At 44.3% G+C, this 23246-nt stretch overlaps 1 protein-coding gene across 2 annotated transcripts in view; it reads left to right on the forward strand.

The window, feature by feature from the left end:
* The window catches only part of LOC126259964 (muscle, skeletal receptor tyrosine protein kinase-like), a 725418-nt gene that overhangs the window by 102043 nt on the left and 600129 nt on the right, over window positions 1–23246 (forward strand). Inside the window, exon 1 of one of the 2 annotated variants that reach the window (XM_049957078.1) lies at window positions 15759–16037. The exons of the other annotated variant lie outside the window; for it this stretch is intronic. Within the exon in view, the coding sequence (XP_049813035.1) occupies window positions 15959–16037 (79 nt within the window). The 5' untranslated portion in view covers window positions 15759–15958. Of the gene's footprint in view, window positions 1–15758; window positions 16038–23246 lie in introns of those variants that run through there. 2 annotated transcript variants of the gene reach the window in all.

Genomic DNA, 23246 nt, shown 5'->3' on the forward strand with positions numbered 1-23246 from the left:
CTGGAACCTGCGTTGAGGTGTGAGCGGGAGCATCATCGTGATGCAATTTCGCCGAGTGGTTTTGTCACAATTCGGATCACTTCTTCGGATTGTTCCACACAAACGGAGCATTATTTTCAGGTAGTATTCCTTGTTGACCGTACGACCGTAAGGCAGGAACTCCTCATACATTATCTCATTCCAACCAAAGAAAACACTGGGAAAGACCTTCACATGTGATCGAACTTGTCGAATCTTTTTCGGTCTTCGTTCTTCAGGTGGCTTCTACTTGGACGATTGGGCTTTGTTTCCGACGTCATACCTGTATACCCATGTCTCATCACGTTTTCTGGATCGTTGTCGACCTCATTCAGCAGTTCCTGAGCGACGTCGTTTTTGGTCTAAATTCAACTATTGTGGAATAAACTTCGGTGTTACATGTTTCATGCCCCAAAAATGCGAAAAAATGCTTGTCGTGAGCCAAAAGAAAGGCTGATACCAGCCTCATTGATGGTGGTTCGACGATTTTCTAGACCCATTTTCTTCATTTTTTCCACACTATCGTCAGCAATTGATGAGCTAGGGCGTCCAGGGCGGTAACTATCTTCAACGACTTGTGCATCTACTTTGAAACGTTTATAGCACGCGTAAACTTTTGTTTTACTCACAGTAGATTCGCCAAAAGCCACAATCAACATTTCGAACGCTATGCTGCACTTTATTCCATTTTTCAAGCAAAACTTAATGCAAACTCTTTTATCTTTTTCGAACGTAAAAATTTTCTGAGCACTCGAAAACATATATAATCTTTTCGACTGTCAACAATAAGCTAAATATTCAAAACAGCTGAAAATATAAACATTCTTCAGGAAAATTTGTGATAAAAAAAGTTGAATACCGGATGTATGAAGCCCGCGAAATTAAAAAAAAAATTACCCATTACTTTTTGATCACACTACGTATGTAGATGTAGTGTCGAAGTGGAAGTAGTGTGCATTAGACACAACTAAACAGGCTATCACGAGACGACTATCATGGGAAGTTCCGTCGAGCCATTCTTCGGACTGAGAATCATAAAAAAAATGTGTTTAAAGTTTTTCGTGCTCGTATTTCGATACAGACAGATCAGATAGTCAGCGCTGCAGCTAGAACGTGAACGTGTATCTAAAACTTGGTATTCTACTGACTTTTAGAGGAGTCTGTGTGTTGGCTGCTCTAATAGCCTCGTGTACCACGTAAATGCGTTATTTATGTCGCACGTCTCCGTTGAACTCGCCGCTGCTTTAGCCTGAGAGCCCTGAGCCAGCGCTTCTGTGATGCGTGTTGCAACGCTCCTACAGGCTCTGCAGCCCGCTAACCACATCCGCTGGCACTGCCAGCTTCGCGGAAAACTAGCACTCACACGGCAGGCCTCGCAGCGCGCTGACCGCAGCAACACATTACAATTTATACAGTGTGTGCTGTCACATACAGGAGTTTTAACTACTGGAAAATTACGCGATAAATTTGGACAGCTACATGGCAATCATGCTTTATACCAAACTGTGAGACAGTTCGGATTAAAGGAAGGAACCATGCTACTAACACATGAGAGGTATGAAGCTGCAGTTCTCCACACATTTCCTAGTGCGTCTCATACGTCTAATACCTGCTCTCTTGCAGTTATTCTCGAAGTGAATGACATGTATTCCAGGAAAGTGAGCCGATCTTACGATACGGGAATTTAAATTTCCGTGACGCTGACGAATCAACTGCGCAGTCACACATGTTACGTCCGTGACAGATTTATCACAAGAGGTAGGCAGAGCAGCATTTAATTACACGTCCACTCCACAACCTTCTGTCCGCAGCTCGTGGCCGTGCGAAAGCGTTCTCGCTTCCCACGCCCGGGTTCCCGGGTTCGATTCCCGGCGGGGTCGGGGATTTTCTCTGCCTCGTTATGACTGGGTGTTGTGTAATGTCCTTAGGTTAGTTAGGTTTAAGTAGTTCTAAGTTCTAGGGGACTGATGACCATAGATGTTAAGTCCCATAGTGCTCAGAGCCATTTGAACTATTTTGAACCAGAACCTTCATCTACCTGGAAACCTGCAACTATGCACCTGATAGGGACTCGACATTGGTGGTCAGTGATCTTACCGTATAAACTATCCAAATCTATATCTATAATCTGCGACACGCTGTACACTGAAAGATGGTATATTGTTTTCTGTCCTGCCTCACCAGCTATTGAACATCAATAAAATGTCTGTATGTGGCTGTGCGCTCTCTAACCTGTCTCATCCTATGTTTATGATCGCTACAAGATACACAAACCGCCGGAAACATAGTTACAGTAGTGTTCTTCGGATGCAGGTTCTCTAAATTTATCCAAAGGAGTGTTGCGGGAACTGCGTCTACTTCCAATGTTTTTCACCCGAGCTCGCCGTGCGTTTCTGTCACATTTTTGCATAGGCTGTACCGATCTCTCCTGACCCTAATAGCACGTGTCTGCATTCGATGTTTGTTGATAAGGACTCCAAACATTGGAACCACACTCTAGAATTTGTCGCACTAGTCTCTGGTATGTGACTTGCTTTACAGATGCACGATACTCCACTAGAAACATTTTATAACTGAAAAATAATTAAAATATTTATAGAAATAAACGGAAAGTTAAATTTACCCTTGATTCAGTCCAAATTTCATATAAAAGTTTGATAACAAAAAGGACTGGTAGTAGTAAGAGGAAACGGTTTGGAAGAATATCGTTATCATGGAAATTTGAAAATTTGTGTTGAGGTGAAACTGCTGAGGTCATCGGTCCCTAAGCTTACACACTACTTAATGTAACTTAAACTCACTTACGCTAAGGACAACACACACCCCCGTGCCCGAGGGAGAACTCGAACCTCCGACGGGGGGAGCAGCGCCAACCGTGAGGAGGCACCTCAGACAGCTTGGCTACCCCTCGCGGCTCGTAATCATGGTCAATCACGTGAAGCCATGTGGTGAAATCGGCGAAAAACATAACATGCGACGCAGGGATGCTAAACTGCTGGAAAAGGCGCGAAGGTAGCTTCACGACATAGATAAAGAATAGCCTCAAACGACGAGTTGTAGATAAAGAGTGAACAACGCAAATTACGTATATGGAAGTGTAGTAGATATTTGAGATAGGTAAAAGTTTTAAACATATTACCTAGGGTGTAAGGTCAGCTGATTACTGGATAAGAATATTATCCAACAAACTTTATTTCAACAAAACAGTGAACATAATGTAACAGTGTGATGTAATCAATAGATATTTTGTGTGATATCAGTAAGTGTCATAAAATAAAATGTAAATAAGTGATCAGACTGAAAGTTTACCGTCTAACCTCCTTGCCTAGGGACGCCAGATGAAAGTTGATGTCATCAAGCCCTGAATGAAAATTGCGCAACGGATAACTGCGGAGGGGAGCTTGAAAGCGCTACCTAGAGAGCGTGCCCTTTCTGTACCATACTAGGCAAAGGGCTGGAGGGCTCACACGCTGATGTGTGGCTCCCTGCATTCTATAGCTTTTATTTTTAAATGAATTACTTTAACTGGATTCCTATGTGATTTTTGAGGTATGTTAAAGATTGATGACAATTGATTACGTATTTATTTTAAATATTATCACTCGATTTTACAGCGATTGCAGCAATTGTTCCAGTTTACAGATATTACAACTTTACAACTTATAGCTCGGGTATATTATATACTAATCTGCACGCACTTTCCTACGGGCAAAACGGAATTGCGTTGGCCAAATGTATACCACCAAAGTCTCCCAATATTTTACATAGGACATCCACTATGTGAGGAGGATAACGGGCAAACTGGGGACCAGATACATTAACACAGGGGGTCGAGTTTCCAAAATTAACGAGATCATTCATTTCCTTACACAATCCTAAGCTGGAAATAAAAGAATTAGTACAAATATTCAAACACCTCTCTTCCATGCGTGAACATTTTGATAGACGCACTGAGGGCACCTCTGCTCACTTACCCGTCTTCTGTAACCCTCCTCGAATATGGCGGGCACCCGGAGGTCTTCCTGGGCCCCGGTGGAGGGGATGGTCGAACCACTTGGTCGTAACCAACCTCTCCACCCCAAATCTTGTGACACTGGAAAGTCTTTGGCTTTTACCTGCCTGTGCTGTCTCTCTGATCCCCTAACCAGGAGTAAGGTTGGCACTACTTCCCAACGAAGATTTGGCCACGCTTTACGGAAAGGTGTGAGGAGGATTAGGAAAGTTTATGTGCAGATTCACATTCACGTACAAGAAATGCATAATACACGACACATATAAATACGTATTATGAAGCCTGACACATTTCTTTCCACCCGTCCGCATGGATTCTGTTGCACCCACGGCCGGCCGCGTCGTGTAATAAAATTGGCTGCGGAGCCGCCTCCGTTTCTATTTCCCGGTGCGAGCGAGCAGCGAAACCTGCTGCTTATAGAGCGGAAACTACTGTACCGTTTCAAGACAAATGAAAACTTTACTGTAAGTCTACCGTCTCAGTTAAACATTTACCTACGAATCAACGTCAAAAAAGGAATACCCATTGTAGCGGAGCAGCTGATCCTCATGTGTAGCAGAATATTTCTTCAAAGTAGATGACCCATTGGAACGTCCTTTCAAGATAAATACTCTGGAATTTCAGTGATGAAGATTAAGGTTTGCCTTTGCAGATTCTATCACTAACATTTCATCACATAAAATCATCATATAAAAAACTATTGAAAAATAAAAATTCAAAAATTAACACTTAGAAGTTCAAAACAGCAAAAAAAAAAAAAAAAAAGAGCAGTCGCTTTACACTTTTCTCGCTGTACCAGGATCTTAACAGACAGAAACAATATAAACTACAACTAAAGGGCACTTTATAAATTTTCACTTCGCTTTCCTAATACTTATATTACCCGATCGCCCCGTTTCATGCCATTTCTTATATAACACCTAAATATTTATATGATGTGACGCGCTCAGTGTTCGCCACTAAGCTAGATGGTTCTTTCTCTTTGTTATGCGGGTTATATTGCATTAGCTACATTTAAACGGAGTTGTCACTCACTACACAATGTGGACATTAGTTCAAGTTTTTCTGCATTTCCTAGGATGGTACAGCAATGATAATTTCCAGCTGACAGCACCATCATCAGTTTACAATCTCATACCGCTGCTGGTCCGGATAAATCATTTGAGTATATTGAGAATATTAGACTTTCTATCGCCCTTCCTTGGGGCGCACCAGATTTTAACACGATACGAGAGTTGTGCTCAACTTACTTCTTGAAATCTATTTAAAAAGTTGAAGAAATTGAGATATGTCATTCTAAAAACTGGGTCCAAGTACCTCAATTCATACATCTAGTTTCATCAAATAGGTAATTTTGTAATATTAAACAGCACATCATTATGAAAGGACATCGATAACACTCCAAATACTTTGCCTGGATAAAATATGATTTCAGATTTGTACTGCTCTTATCACAGGAAAGCATCTGATGTGCGTAAGAACAAAATTTGGTTCGATTTTTACTTCGACATTTTATAGCGATTTTTGGTTTTGTATATTTCCAGATCTCTATGTCAGTCCCGTTCAATCAAAATATTCTAAACATGATTTGCATTCGAACAGAACAGGGATTCCAATTTATGTTTTTCTGCACTGAAACTTCCATAAAATCAGTCTTCAGTTAAATTTTAAATTATATAATTATATATGCCTGATGTTTACCTCGTTTAAAGCCATAGCCACCTTTATAATAAGGGCACCACAAGCCATCACTGTAAAAGAAGTTGCTTCAGCCGACGGTGTACAGTTAGTGGAAGAGTTGACAGAGATTAACAGAGTATCGCCAATAGTACTGTGTATCATTTCACGTGACACAGTGTTTTCGTTTTGCGTAATGGCACGGTGTAGACCTTAGTGGTAGCCGTGCTGAAGTGATTCAGATGTTATTAGTAAACTATTTGTAAAGTTTTTGTTTGTTATTTAATCTCAGTATCAGACATCCGACGAAGCTGTGGGCCTGCTGCAATGGCAGAAACGAAATCGATTAATATAAGTACGTCCACGGGAGATGTGGACTTGAGTATCGACTTATGGACGTTGGAATAAATGATGGAAATTAGCACAGTTAAATCCCACTCACAGTCATATCATTTGGCTTAACTTTCCGCTCTTTCGCAGACATTTACAGTTGTATGGGATCCATTGGAGGCCCAGTATTTTTATTTTAACCCTTTAATGGTCAAAATTACTTTTACACACTTGACAAATGAAAGCTGAAAACAGTCACACTTCCACCAACAGAAAGTTTTTAATTTTTAAAATTAGTGGGTTGCTTCCACGCACCTTTGTAGGTCCAAGCTTTCGATGTTACCTTCCGAGCGGAAAGTTCTATTTTTGTTTACTGATAGACACTATCAGGATGCTAAGTACGAAAGTAATCATAGCACGTCATTGCCAAAATTCATACTCATGATACTAAAAAAATTTGTCACATCACATAAAAATTTTCAACATAAACTTTGAAGATGGATTTAACGTATCATACCTCATATCAACGTATCTTACATTCTATGAAGTTTTCTGAGGTATATGCAACCCACTGCCTAGAAATGATGAACAAACCGTCAAAATTACTGAGGAATGAAGCAATGTTTTTAAGTAATGAAATGGGCACTAATTTAGCTTTAGTGGGATACATTAGTTTCACTATTCCCTTGGTGGAGCGGGGCAGAAGTGGTACCTCATCCCTGGGTTAGCATTGGGTCCTATGCCCTGTCCTTCCTGCCACTGCCTCTGGCAACGCCTCTCTCGCCTGAGGCGACGATCCCGCGTGACACAGACGGATCGGCCATCAGGCGACGGGGCTTTCTCGCGTTACGCTAACCATTCCTTCCTTTCATCTCCATAACGCGACTCCCAACGAGTGATGAAGCCCTCAGCGTATCACGTTACCAGATGTTCCGGGCAAACGAGATTCTGAGCACTCCGCACTAAATAGGATAGGACTCTGGACTCATATCCGGAGGTGGAATTTTACAGGAGGGAGAGTTTATGAGGTTTGATGAGTCTACTACGGGAGGGACAAATGTTTTTACAACATTGTATTTTCTAAGACACTATATATATATCAGAAAAGATGTAATCATTCCGCATAGCTACTGAACAATGTGCCCAAAGTACACTGATTAAATATTTTACACGTAGATATGTATCACTCCTGATCAAGAGTCGTATATACCAAGCTTGAAGAACAGATTAGTTTCCATTTGAACTGATCCTAAGCTACTTTTTTTGTAACGAGAAATAGCACCAAGAAATGGTAGAAATGGAAAGGCAGCAACATTTTAGTTTTTGATTACGTTGAAACGTGTGATAGAGCACGTACAATCAAGCTCGAGGCGATCATGGACAGAAGAGAAATATGTAATCATACTGGAAAACCCCTTCCATAACACTTCAATATGTGCCCAAAACAAAACGAGGCATACCTTTGCATAATGCATAAGCGTAGATGTACCTCTAGCGTGCTCTTTGTTACCGATTTCATTTACAGACTGACACAACGAATAGATAATGAAAAAAAAATTGTCAACAAGATCTGAGAAGGATGAAATTAGTGATCATGTCATGCAGTTTATCTGTTTATCAAGTAACAGAGTAAAGCTTCAATAGCTCATTACGCAGAACTCCGTTTCAAACACATAAAGTAATAGAAATCCCCCCTTCGAAGGTTCGAGCCCTCCCTTGTATCTGTTGTCGTTAGCGTAAGTTAGTTTAAGTTAAATTAAGTAATGTGTAATGCTAGGGACCGATGACCTTAGCAGTTTGGTCCCATAGAACTTACCAAAAATTTCAAATTTCCAAAGTAATATAAAAACGTATGATTTTTGGAATTTTAAGGAACGAGCTGAAATTTTGTACGTTCAAATAAGAATTTTATTAGACGGGCGGAAAAAAATCGTAACACCAAGAAACAGTTGTGCGACATAATCGAAAGTTGGAAGGGCGATTCCAGACTCCTGGAAATGGAAAAAAGAACACATTGACACCGGTGTGTCAGACCCACCATACTTGCTCCGGACACTGCGAGAGGGCTGTACAAGCAATGATCACACGCACGGCACAGCGGACACACCAGGACCCGCGGTGTTGGCCGTCGAATGGCGCTAGCTGCGCAGCATTTGTGCACCGCCGCCGTCAGTGTCAGCCAGTTTGCCGTGGCATACGGAGCTCCATCGCAGTCTTTAACACTGGTAGCATGCCGCGACAGCGTGGACGTGAAACGTATGTGCAGTTGACGGACTTTGAGCGAGGGCGTATAGTGGGCATGCGGGAGGCCGGGTGGACGTACCGCCGAATTGCTCAACACGTGGGGCGTGAGGTCTCCACAGTACATCGATGTTGTCGCCAGTGGTCGGCGGAAGGTGCACGTGCCCGTCGACCTGGGACCGGACCGCAGCGACGCACGGATGCACACCAAGACCGTAGGATCCTACGCAGTGCCGTAGGGGACCGCACCGCCACTTCCCAGCAAATTAGGGACACTGTTGCTCCTGCGGTATCGGCGAGGACCATTCGCAACCGTCTCCATGAAGCTGGGCTACGGTCCCGCACACCGTTAGGCCGTCTTCCGCTCACGCCCCAACATCGTGCAGCCCGCCTCCAGTGGTGTCGCGACAGGCGTGAATGGAGGGACGAATGGAGACGTGTCGTCTTCAGCGATGAGAGTCGCTTCTGCCTTGGTGCCAATGATGGTCGTATGCGTGTTTGGCGCCGTGCAGGTGAGCGCCACAATCAGGACTGCATACGACCGAGGCACACAGGGCCAACACCCGGCATCATGGTGTGGGGAGCGATCTCCTACACTGGCCGTACACCACTGGTGATCGTCGAGGGGACACTGAATAGTGCACGGTACATCCAAACCGTCATCGAACCCATCGTTCTACCATTCCTAGACCGGCAAGGGAACTTGCTGTTCCAACAGGACAATGCACGTCCGCGTGTATCCCGTGCCACCCAACGTGCTCTAGAAGGTGTAAGTCAACTACCCTGGCCAGCAAGATCTCCGGATCTGTCCCCCATTGAGCATGTTTGGGACTGGATGAAGCGTCGTCTCACACGTCCAGCACGAACGCTGGTCCAACTGAGGCGCCAGGTGGAAATGGCATGGCAAGCCGTTCCACAGGACTACATCCAGCATCTCTACGATCGTCTCCATGGGAGAATAGCAGCCTGCATTGCTGCGAAAGGTGGATATACACTGTACTAGTGCCGACATTGTGCATGCTCTGTTGCCTGTGTCTATGTGCCTGTGGTTCTGTCAGTGTGATCATGTGATGTATCTGACCCCAGGAATGTGTCAATAAAGTTTCCCCTTCCTGGGACAATGAATTCACGGTGTTCTTATTTCAATTTCCAGGAGTGTACATCTGAAAGATGCCTATTCAAATTTCGCATAAGACTAACGCTAGTAGCGCCACCAAGAGGATGTAAATCAGGTTTGTTTTAAATACACGCTGTACCGGTCGTGAGCGATAGCTACCTTTGAGGCTGGATGTGATGAGTTGATGTTGGTCAAGAATCCCTCAAAGGGGGCAAAGACGACAATATCAACACCTCACTCAGTTTGAACGAGGTCGTGTAACAGGGCTACGAGGAGTTGGACGTTCCTTCTGTGATATTGCAGAAAGACTTGGCAGGAATGTAGCCACTATTCATGAGTGCTGACAGCGGTGGTCACCAGAATGTACAGTCGCAAGGGGGCAGGGCTCCAGACCGCCATGTGGCATTACCGAGAGGGAGGCCATCTTGTTCAGCATACGGCTCTGGTGCATTGTACTGCATCTGTAGTTGGCACCACAGTGACACAATAAACTGTTGCAAATCGGTCACTTCAGGGACCGCTCCGAGCCATATGCCCTGTTGCTCGCAACCACTGACCCTAAATCACAGCTACACTCCTGGAAATGGAAAAAAGAACACATTGACACCGGTGTGTCAGACCCACCATACTTGCTCCGGAAACTGCGAGAGGGCTGTACAAGCAATGATCACACGCACGGCACAGCGGACACACCAGCAACCGCGGTGTTGGCCGTCGAATGGCGCTAGCTGCGCAGCATTTGTGCACCGCCGCCGTCAGTGTCAGCCAGTTTGCCGTGGCATACGGAGCTCCATCGCAGTCTTTAACACTGGTAGCATGCCGCGACAGCGTGGACGTGAACCGTATGTGCAGTTGACGGACTTTGAGCGAGGGCGTATAGTGGGCATGCGGGAGGCCGGGTGGACGTACCGCCGAATTGCTCAACACGTGGGGCGTGAGGTCTCCACAGTACATCGATGTTGTCGCCAGTGGTCGGCGGAAGGTGCACGTGCCCGTCGACCTGGGACCGGACCGCAGCGACGCACGGATGCACGCCAAGACCGTAGGATCCTACGCAGAGCCGTAGGGGACCGCACCGCCACTTCCCAGCAAATTAGGGACACTGTTGCTCCTGCGGTATCGGCGAGGACCATTCGCAACCGTCTCCATGAAGCTGGGCTACGGTCCCACACACCGTTAGGCCGTCTTCCGCTCACGCCCCAACATCGTGCAGCCCGCCTCCAGTGGTGTCGCGACAGGCGTGAATGGAGGGACGAATGGAGACGTGTCGTCTTCAGCGATGAGAGTCGCTTCTGCCTTGGTGCCAATGATGGTTGTATGCGTGTTTGGCGCCGTGCAGGTGAGCGCCACAATCAGGACTGCATACGACCGAGGCACACAGGGCCAACACCCGGCATCATGGTGTGGGGAGCGATCTCCTACACTGGCCGTACACCACTGGTGATCGTCGAGGGGACATTGAATAGTGCACGGTACATCCAAACAGTCATCGAACCCATCGTTCTACCATTCCTAGACCGGCAAGGGAACTTGCTGTTCCAACAGGACAATGCACGTCCGCATGTATCCCGTGCCACCCAACGTGCTCTAGAAGGTGTAAGTCAACTACCCTGGCCAGCAAGGTCTCCGGATCTGTCCCCCATTGAGCATGTTTGGGACTGGATGAAGCGTCGTCTCACACGTCCAGCACGAACGCTGGTCCAACTGAGGCGCCAGGTGGAAATGGCATGGCAAGCCGTTCCACAGGACTACATCCAGCATCTCTACGATCGTCTCCATGGGAGAATAGCAGCCTGCATTGCTGCGAAAGGTGGATATACACTGTACTAGTGCCGACATTGTGCATGCTCTGTTGCCTGTGTCTATGTGCCTGTGGTTCTGTCAGTGTGATCATGTGATGTATCTGACCCCAGGAATGTGTCAATAAAGTTTCCCCTTCCTGGGACAATGAATTCACGGTGTTCTTATTTCAATTTCCAGGAGTGTATCTGCGACTTCAGCGGCGTTAATCGAGAGCTCATTGGAGAGCAGTGTGGAGGCCTATCGTGTTTTCTCATCAAAGATGGTTCTGTCTCGGTGCCAGTGATGGCAGTGTATTAGTTAGAAGAAGGCCAGTTGAGGGCGTGCAACCACCCTGTCTGCACATTTGACACCTTGGTCCTACACCTGGAGTTACGATCTGAGGTGCGATTTCGTATGACAGCAAAAGTACCCTCGCAGTTATCCAACGCACCCTGACTTCAAATTTGTACGTCAATCTGGTGATTACATCTGTCATGCTGTCATTCCTGAACAGCCTTCCAAGTCGTATTACCAATAGGATAACGCTCGTCCACATAACGCTGTTGTTACCCAACTTGTTCCACAGAGTGTCGACATGTTGGCTTGACCTATTCCTGTACTGGCTGGTCAAGTGCAACAGGCATGAAACTCCGTCCGACAAACTGACATCCGGCAGCTGTACAACACAGTGCATGCCCATTTCCTTGCTTTCATTCAGTAATGTGGTGGTTTTGCAGGTTATTAATGTACCAGCATTTCACATTTTCAATGGCTTATCTCGCAATTACATTAGCGTGCAATGTTAATCACTTAAATACGTTACCTAGACAAATGTAAATCCTAAATTTCATTACATAACAGTAATTATTTTTTGGTGTTGCGATTTCTTTTCAGTCGGTGTATCTGTAGTTGTACTGTAGTCCTTCGACAAACGAAGCAAGTGAAACATCGAAGTTGGACACGTTTTTAAAGATCGATGGTGGAATGTCTCCCTGATCGCAACTGGTTTCTTGGCACCTACTCATTCTCCAGGAAGGTTATTTTTGTTCATTTTTTTAAAATTATTCTATTGCTGTTTCCTGTTAATATTTCGTATTGGCTCTCAAGTTACCAGGATAAGTTTATTTTAAACGAATTTTGTAGCGTATTATTTTCGGTAAAGTTGTTAGTTCTACCAGAATTCAAACATAGCGAACCCGAAAACTTTAAGAGAATTGTCAACCGTCCGCAGCTCGTGGTCGTGCGGTAGCGTTCTCGCTTCCCACGCCCGGGTTCCCGGGTTCGATTCCCGGCGGGGTCAGGGATTTTCTCTGCCTTGTGATGACTGGGTGTTGTGTGCTGTCCTTAGGTTAGTTAGGTTTAAGTAGTTCTAAGTTCTAGGGGACTGATGACCATAGATGTTAAGTCGCATAGTGCTCAGAGCCAATTGTCAACCGGAATAGTACCTTGCTAAACTTCAATGGCTGAGGGGACACTGCAAAAAAATAAAGAAATTGTGCTGTTAAGGAAGCAAGATTACTGTGGATGGAAGGCAGCAGTAGCATATTTTTAACATGTGAAGAAAACACTCTGGAGGAAAAGAACTCTACTGGCAAGGACTGGTGTGAAACGGAGGAAGATGTTAGTGACAAATACGTCTCAAGTACACCACTTCATCGAAGTGAAACGTAGACTCCGGGAAACGGATGAAGAAGAAAATGGATGTATTTAAACAATTCTACTATAGTAAGATTATGGGAAACTGCAGGAGAAGCAAATGGACATATTTAGGCAATTCTGCCAGAGCATGGCGGTGTAAATAGCCTGAGCAGATAATGCTTGAACAATCACTGCATGAAACAGTTCAAGGGAAAATTGTAGCAGCGGACAAAATTTAGAATGTGGAAATGGGATCTTCGATGATGTGGTTTGTAGCAGATATAAATGTATGAACAGAAGGATTACCACCATAAGTAAATCGAAAGTAAGCAAATAACGAACTCTGTGAAACTGTTTATTGGTACTGCAGTTAAGGGATACTTCATATATAGCACCGACATCACAGGTGTAGACTCAAATCCCTCTACCAACTAAGTCAGACCTTTATTCGGACATACCATAGACAACTCACACCGTATGTAGAAATGTGACCCGAAGAATATGAGTGCGTTTACGGATTTCGATTATGTACAGGGAATAGGCAAAATAATTTGAATAGTGGTAATAATGGGATGGTTGTCTTTGACGGTCAACAATGCAGATAAGGCACGTGTCGCGCTGGACTGTGCGTGTTCAGAACGGACTAAGCATCAGTGCAGGTTGTTTACGACTAGGTGTATACTTCGTATATGCATTGAGAGGCCGAGGTCGATGTGCAGTGGAAGACCTAACAGAGTTCCAAAGTGGGTAGATTGTGGGGGCCCGGTTAGCTGGAGCATCGGTAACCAAGACAGACACCTTATTGAATGTTTCAAGAGGAAATGTCTGGACAGTCATAACAGACTACACAAAACATGGAAAGACAAAAAGACACCATTGTTTAAACGTAATAGTGGGCGCAAATCAAAACTAAATGACAGAGATCGTCGTACGCTAACACGAATTGTATCAAAACAACACAAATCTGCGTGGGCTTAAGTGACTGAAGAGCTCAATAGCCATCTTCGAGACCCCGTACCTATTGACACTGTCCGCTGAGAACTCCATTAAGCGAATATTCATGGACGAGCTGTCCGCGGCTCGTGGTCTTATGGTAGCGTTCTCACTTCACGCGCACGAGGTTCCAGGTTCGGTTCGCGGCGGGGTCGTCTTTCATCATCATTTCATCCTCATTCACTCGCAAGTCGCCGTAGTGGCGTTTTCGTTACTTCCAACATCGGACCAAGTTTACGTCTGGAGAACGCCAAAAGGGGCCTACTATCGTGATTGCTTGATTCTAGCGGTTAAGCATGGAGGTGGAAGTTTGATGGTATGGGCAGCTATATTATGGTATTCTGCTTGTCCCAACATTACTCTCAAATGACGTGTTACAGCCAACGATTATGTGAACATTTTAGGTGATCGGATGCACCCGTTAATTCAAATGTTGTCCCCAACAATGTGTAAGTTGGCTGTTTAGGTTTTCTTATTGGCAACGTTACGTAGCGCTTTGTATGAAAATCACTGGCTGTGCTGTGTGCAGTCTGTGGCTAGTTTGCATTGTTGTCTGCCATTGTAGTGTTGGGCAGCGGCAGCTGGATGTTAGCGCGTAGCGTTGCGCAGTTGGAGGTGAGCCGCCAGCAGTGGTGGATGTGGGGAGAGAGATGGCGGAGTTTTGAAATTTTTAAAACTGGATGTCATGAACTGCTATGTATATTATGAGTTTTCAACATTATTAAGGTAAATACATTGTTTGTTCTCTATTAAAATCTTTCATTTGCTAACTATGCCTATCAGTAGTTAGTGCCTTCAGTAGTTTGAATCTTTTATTTAGCTGGCAGTAGCGGCGCTCGCTGTATTGCAGTAGTTCGAGTAACGAAGATTTTTGGTGAGGTAAGTGATTTGTGAAAGGTATAGGTTAATGTTAGTCAGGGCCATTCTTTTGTAGGGATTTTTGAAAGTCAGATTGCGTTGCGCTAAAAAAATATTGTGTGTCAGTTTAAGCACAATCTTGTATAATTGTTCTAAGGGGACGTTTCAAATGATGCTACATTTCAGGGTGATAATGCACCCATTCACATAGCCAAACAGTGCAATCGTGGTATGAGGAGCATGCAACTGAACTACAGCGTCTTCCCTGGCCAGCGCGTTCCCCGGACTTGAACATTATCGAACCCTTGTGGGCGGTATTGGAGCACAGACTCCCGAGCAGCTTTCGGCCTCCCTCGTCACTATAGGAGTTAGAAGAGATTCTGAGCGAAGAGTGGCACAACATTCCACAGGAGACTATAAAATTCTTATACGCCAGTATTCCAAGAAGAATCGCAGCTGTATTACAGGAAAATGCGAGTCCACCCCTTATTAATAAACAATTCCCAAATAAGTACAGGTGTTCGCATTATTATGCCTATCCCCTGCATATGCTCTATGCAACATATACGGAGCTGCAATCGCAAGTAAGCAACGGCAAAATGTTGGACAACCTTACACATGCAGTAAATACCTTGCACCAAGCTTAAAATCTCATCGTGTTTACTTGCGTCGTCATTTTCTCATACAACGTTATGCACGGTAATTGAATATGTGTTACCACTTGGCTTATCCACTGTAACTCTCACTGCTTAACGGAAGTACCGTTTCTTGACTATACGCCCCCCGAATTGTCTGCAAGGGGTTGGGATATCAAACGGCATCCAGAGTTTAGACGCTGAAGAGGACAAACTTCATAAATACTAATGAATACGCTAATGGGTGTTGATAAGAAGGCACTGTGTAAGAGGGAACTCCTTTGTTTCCACCTGCAAATGTCAGATGCTGAAGCTTCTAAAGAGAGAGTTCAAGTCTGTACGAGGTTTGTGGCGGCTCTTATCAGCCATCCTCAGGGGCCTCTGTACTCGCGCTGGCAGCTGGCGTCTGGCAGGCTCTAACTTGCCCGCAGTATCTGAACTGAACATGGCCTCTGTCACTGCTTCGTCCATAGGCGGCAGTCGTGCGCGCGTCTCCGCGGTGTGGATATGGTGACTGGTGTAGGGAATGGTCTGCGACGTGTGCGCGTAGTTCGACCTAATGTAGTTTATGATCATTTACGAATTTAGTACACTGTAGTAGCACCTGTTTTGTGTTTGGTGTGAGTGTGGATATCCCTGGGAGCACTGACTACCAAGATGGCTATTGGATCGTCTTTTACTTTCAATGGAACTATAAACTTCGTTACATGGGATGGAAACACTACCTACTCAGATGGTAAGAAGTCGTATTAGTTAACAAGTACAGAAAATAATGTGTTAATGCAATGTCTAAGCTATTCTCGTGGATAATCATTGTATTGCCCAGTTCAGTTCAATGAGCCATCGGTTTCCTTAAGGACAATAGAAAAATAAATGCTGCAATCGATTTATTAACCTTTTGTAATATGCTTCCAGACATTTATAGATTTTTTGAATGACTACATGACCACATGATTGCGCTATTGCAATTTCAGATTTTGTACCATTTTCTATGTCATAGCACGGAAATGGGTTAATAATAACGTTCTTATAGGAGTGTGTCACTCTTTATGCCGGCCTCGATGGAGGAGCGGTTCTAGGCACTTCTGTCCGGAACCGCGCGACTACTACGGTCGCAGGTTTGAATCCTGAATCGGCCATGGATGTGTGTGATGTCCTTAGGTTAGTTAGGTTTAAGTGGTTCTAAGTTCTAGGGGACTGATGACCTCAGATGTTAAGTCCCATAGTGCTCAGAGCCATTTGAAACAGCCACTCATTATGGTAAATAGCAAATCTACTCGTGTCACTGATAACAACCATTGCCTATACTACTATCGAGAGTGACATAGCCCTACAAGAACGTTATTCTTCACTTATTTCTGTCCCATAATATAAAATCAAATCATAAGCTTGAAAATGGCACCAAATTTGTAAATGGAATAGAGTAATAAAATAATTACAGCTAAAATCGAACTGCATTAAAGCTGTATTTATTTAAATGGATTCATTAGTAGGAGTTTTCATGTTAAAATCAAGCAGTTAGAATGTCACCTGCGATAATGCATTCCCTAATTAGCTTCCATATACTATGTGCAATTCCGCACTTGGCGTGTAGCTATTATTACCCTGATCACATATATGACAAAACGGTATATTTCTACAACCTCGCAGGCGTACAAACTGCTACTTTTACCTCCGTTAACGTATACATTTCCTACCTTCAGTATGTTTATAGCAGCCAACATTTCCGTGATTAATAACCTGTAGTCCCTCGGCATCCACATAATGGTCGTTATCTACATATAACTTCTACATGATAATGTGAGACAGATGTTTCAGCTCAGATCTCTACTTGAAACTCTCCTCCCCTTCATTAGTCTAATAAAAAATCTATATCCCCCTCCAGATACGAGTGCTTACCATCTGCATACGTGTTTCGCCATAATTTTAAAGCACCTTCCTTATCATTTCTTGCCTTGGATCATCTTTCCATTTGAATTTTACATACAATCATGCTGTAGTAAAATATCTGAAACGCTCCGTTCCCAGTTATACTAGTAATACCAGCAAATTTATTTCACGGATGATAGCATTGTTACTCTGTAGATATAATTTGATTCTGGAAAATGATAAGAAGGTACACAAGTGAAAAGCTGCTTCTATTGATGTATTATGCTCAATGTCACAAGGAGTTAGATTAATTAAATAACATAAATGTTTCTTCAATATTGATTGGAGACGCTTCTGAAAGTACAGAACGTCTGCATTGTTTGACTTCATACAGACGATTGTCATGTGCGCCAAATTAGAAATAGTGGATATTATAAATCTGAAATTTTGAACTCAACCGGCTATAATAATCCTTAAACTCGCTTTTGTCACCACGGGACTAGCGCTGCATCGAAGTTCACTCTTGTGCCGCCGGCCCATGCGTGTTCGGTTCGTTAAGAGTACCTAATCAGGTGTTTTAGAGCCGCACGTGCTTGGAAACCCATCAGAACCTCGCCCTGCAGAACACGTTCGTGTATGGAAATCAGCCATTGTCACTGTCAACAAGGTGTGCCCCGGATAATGGACCCAGAACACTGCGAGCGCACCTAATTGACCACTTCATCATGTCGCTGGAATTTCCACTAGTTCATAACATCTCGCTTGATCTCTCCCTATCAAGTTTTCGTTGTCTATCTTCCTCTCTCTGTATCTCTCTTCTAGCTTCCTATCTCTTTCTCTCTGCGTTCCTGCTATACTTTATTGTCACTAATTTCTCTAGTTCACCATTCACACTCTAGTTGTCCTGAAATTTGTAGGTCTTCAGTGCATACTTCCGCTGACGCTTCAAACTGCAGTGTTCGTTACGTTGGTTTAAAAGTAAACAACAAGCATAACTATTGACTAAATCGTTTCCAACAGCTGGAGTATCTTGTCCTATGTGCTAGCTTCCACAGCATTAATTACATAATTAACATACTCCGCAATTTTGGATACGTAGGTTATACCGCTCTAAGATTTGTAAGGCTCTCAGAGGATGACGAAGTAGTCGAATCCAGCTGCAGAAAATAAGGCATTGCAACTCCTTTCTGAGCGTATAAATAATAATGTCAAGAAATACGTATTTAAAAGTAACTAACCGGAAAGCACCGGTGCGTCCATCACACAAACTTGTAAGCCAAGTGTTAAATGATCTTCATTTACCGTACATGACGTATCATACCAAAAATGACGACACAAATAAATACAATGAGATTCTAAGCTTGGTGCAAGGTATATACTACATGTAAAGACGATGTTCACTGAAAACAACACTATTCGTTGAGTGTTTCTTTCATGAATTTCTTGAGACGATATTTAAGGCATGCTATAATAGCTTTGTATCATTTGCCATTGCGACAAAATAAATAATGAATAAAATATTCGTGCTTAATTTGTCTTATTCCTGATTTGAAATGGCGTTGGTGCCATTTTTCATCAATACTTCATCTATCTTGCACTCTTTGATTGAACATCTGATCACGTAGCTGCCTGATCTTCACATACATAACTTGTCGAAAGCAGTACGCTCACATTTTGCTAAGACTATTATATAAGTTATTTGGCCAAAGACATATTTCAATTATTTTGGAGAGACGATCATTTAGAATTTGTAAAAGTTGTTGGAAAACCACGGTTTCAGACTGCTGTATCACTCAGTTTACTACAAAACCAGTTTAAGCGTAACCAGACCGTCTTCAACTGATGCTTTGTGAAATCGTAATCAGATGTGTGGCAACCCATAAACGCTCACAACCATCATGTCAACAGCTAACATCAATGGTTTGTGACAGGATGATTTGTCAGTGGTTATGAGTTGTCACACATCTGATTACGATTTAACACTACTCCTCAAGATAGTCTCTTCATGCATGAAACTGGTTTTGTAGTAAACTAATTGACGCGGCTGCGTGCCACCAAGATTTTTCAACATATTTAAATCCTGATGCATTAGACGAAGTGAAACACACATACGTCCTGACTAAACTGCCCGTTTGCATGAAATGAATAAACCACATAAAATTCTGGCATTCTCGCGTTAAAATGCATGCAGTACAGTACTGCGTATGTATGAATCATTATATACTCTCTCTTGTGGCCAAACCTGGTGCAGTCTTCAGCTAACTTAAGCTCCCTCTTTGTTTCTACAGACTAATGTCAACGTGAGCCAATTTGTATTTCATGCATTATCATTTCCAGTCATTCCTCACAACTCTGACAACCAAATAAGCTATCATTTTTGTAACGTTACAAACTTAATCATTCGTAACTGTGAGTGAAGGAGTTGCTATAGTTCGTCTGTGGTTCAATTGAGTGGGTGGTTACAGCGTTTCTTGGAAAAATTCAGTCAGCGCAGTTACCTGCATTCAAATGACCTTTCGTTCTCAGAAACTTCGTCATGCGTCCAAGTGACTCAGTACTGATAACACGTGGTAATGCACTATAGACCGTATAACAATGCAAATTAGTACTTACAACAAATTGTTGTAGACATACACTCCTGGAAATAGAAATAAGAACACCGTGAATTCATTGTCCCAGGAAGGGGAAACTTTATTGACACATTCCTGGGGTCAGATACATCACATTATCACACTGACAGAACCACAGGCACATAGACACAGGCAACAGAGTATGCACAATGTCGGCACTAGTACAGTGTATATCCACCTTTCGCAGCAATGCAGGCTGCTATTCTCCCATGGAGACGATCGTAGAGATGCTGGATGTAGTCCTGTGGAACGGCTTGCCATGCCATTTCCACCTGGCGCCTCAGTTGGACCAGCGTTCGTGCTGGACGTGCAGACCGCGTGAGACGACGCTTCATCCAGTCCCAAACATGCTCAATGGGGGACAGATCCGGAGATCGTGCTGGCCAGGGTAGTTGACTTACACCTTCTAGAGCACGTTGGGTGGCACGGGATACATGCGGACGTGCATTGTCCTGTTGTAACAGTAAGTTCCCTTACCGGTCTAGGAATGGTAGAACGATGGGTTCGATGACGGTTTGGATGTACCGTGCACTATTCAGTGTCCCCTCGACGATCACCAGTGGTGTACGGCCAGTGTAGGAGATCGCTCCCCACACCATGATGCCGGGTGTTGGCCCTGTGTGCCTCGGTCGTATGCAGTCCTGATTGTGGCGCTCACCTGCACGGCGCCAAACACGCATACGACCATCATTGGCACCAAGGCAGAAGCGACTCTCATCGCTGAAGACGACACGTCTCCATTCGTCCCTCCATTCACGCCTGTCGCGACACCACTGGAGGCGGGCTGCACGATGTTGGGGCGTGAGCGGAAGACGGCCTAACGGTGTGCGGGACCGTAGCCCAGCTTCATGGAGACGGTTGCGAATGGTCCTCGCCCATACCCCAGGAGCAACAGTGTCCCTAATTTGCTGGGAAGTGGCGGTGCGGTCGCCTACGGCACTGCGTAGGATCCTACGGTCTTGGCGTGCATCCGTGCGTCGCTGCGGTCCGGTCCCAGGTCGACGGGCACGTGCACCTTCCGCCGACCACTGGCGACAACATCGATGTACTGTGGAGACCTCACGCCCCACGTGTTGAGCAATTCGGCGGTACGTCCACCCGGCCTCCCGCATGCCCACTATACGCCCTCGCTCAAAGTCCGTCAACTGCACATACGGTTCACGTCCACGCTGTCGCGGCATGCTACCAGTGTTAAAGACTGCGATGGAGCTCCATATGCCACGGCAAACTGGCTGACACTGACGGCGGCGGTGCACAAATGCTGCGCAGCTAGCGCCATTCGACGGCCAACACCGCGGTTCCTGGTGTGTCCGCTGTGCCGTGCGTGTGATCATTGCTTGTACAGCCCTCTCGCAGTGTCCGGAGCAAGTATGGTGGGTCTGACACACCGGTGTCAATGTGTTCTTTTTTCCATTTCGAGGAGTGTATATGAAGGAAAACCATAGCCTGTAGCTCTTTTACCAAAGTCAGAAGTTTTTCTCCTCGTTCTTCAGTATTATCTGCTGGTATCTTCTGAAATCTCCTGCATTGCGTTTTTCTTGCTTACAGCTGGCTCCCCTTTTCAATTATCTCTTCAGAGAGAAGGTAGAAGAGAGCTGTTTCATAGCACAAACCGCACTAACATACTTCTCCCTCGCCTAGTCTACCTCCGTTGACACTGATGTCTCTCTCTCTAGGTACCATTGTACGGTAAATATACTAAAGTAGCTATTTCTTCGATTACTCACGTTATTGTAATGAATTATATTTCCTGAATAGAATTAAATGGAATCATTAACGATGAATCCAATGAAACTCAAGTGTATCAGACAAATGCCTTTTGGAAATAAGAAAATTTGTGCCAGGACGGGATATTAACCTCTATCTCTTTCTTAAGTTAAACAGTCACAGTAACTTTGGAGGCCAGATTTGTGTACATCATCAATGATTATGGTTAGAGTTCAGCGAGGTGACCAAAGTGATCAGGTATCATCTCCTTTTGTCCGGTGCAGTGCTGCAACTGGGCTTGGCATGGACCCAACAAGGCTAGCCAGTGTGACCGATGCGGTTCTAGGCATTTCAGTCCGGAACGGCGTGACCGCTGCGGTCGCAGGTTCGAATCCTGCCTCGAGTATGGATTTCTGTGATGTCCTTAGGTTAGTTATGTTTAAGTAATTCTAAGTTCAGGGGACTGATGACCTCAGATGTTAAGTCCCATAGTGCTCAGAGCCATTTGAACCATTTGGACCCAACAAGTCGTTGGAAGTAGCCTGCAGAAATATTGAACCATGCTGCCTCTATAGCCGTCCATAATTGCGGAATGGTTACCGGTGCCGTATTTTGTGCACGAACTGACCGCTCCATTATGTCCCACGAGTGTTCATGTCCGGAGATGTGGGTGGCCAAATCGTTCCCTCAAATTGTCCAGAATGTTCTTCGAACCAGTCGCGAACAGTTATGGCCCGGTCACATTTCTCATTGCCGTCCATAAAGATCCCATCGTTGTCTGGGAACATAAAATCCATGAATAGCTACAGATAGTCTCCAAATAGCAAAACGACCATTACCAGTCAATCATCCACGTAAACACAGCCCACGCTACTAAAGCCGTCGGCACACGGACCGTGCTGTCCAACGGTAACGTCGAGCGAGCCAAGTTCAACGTGCTGCTGAACGCTCAGGAACGATGCTACTCGTGCACACGGTACGTGGGCCCCAACGTGGTATACGCGATAGCAACGCACTCCAGCGGCAGTTGAGGGATGTTTCTAGTTCGTAAATCACACTGTTTACTCGACGGGTAAGCGTAAAATTCCCACGTTAGCTCTATTAAAACGCACATTTCCTCCATCGTCCGCGAAAAGGAAAATACCATGTCCAGTCAATAAGGACACAGCCTTATAAAAGTGCCATTAGAAATAGTGCGGTACAAATTTGGAATACTTCTCCGCATAAGATACACATTATTTCGTCATTCCTACATTTTAGTAAAACGCCAAGGGCAGTCTTACTTGATCACTGTTCCTACCCAGCAGCAGAATCTTTGCATCATGTGAATTACGAATCGTAAAAGAAAAAGAAGCATAATATCTTTATAAAAGTAGCGCAAGCTGTCCTGTACATTAAGGCATTAAGCCAATCGAACAAAGTCATCCCTCAAAAAAGGTGAACTTATATTTACATAACATCAAATATTATAATATATACTTCTATTAAACTAATAATAAAGTATCAGAACCTTATAAAAACGCGAATATTAGGAAAAAAATTTTGGAAGTGCCAATATGCGAACCACTGCCCCAACGAGTAACAATACATAACAGTGACGCTACTCATTACGCTAAACCAATACCACGTCATTTCTAGCTAATCATATTGTATTACCCATTGCTGAAAACCTTAATCGTAGATATGTTGCTAATAGAAATTTAATTATAATAAATTGTACCAAGAACAATTCGTTTTGG

This window comes from Schistocerca nitens, chromosome 5, assembly GCF_023898315.1.
Source record: "Schistocerca nitens isolate TAMUIC-IGC-003100 chromosome 5, iqSchNite1.1, whole genome shotgun sequence".
In the NCBI taxonomy this organism is placed as follows: domain Eukaryota; kingdom Metazoa; phylum Arthropoda; class Insecta; order Orthoptera; family Acrididae; genus Schistocerca; species Schistocerca nitens.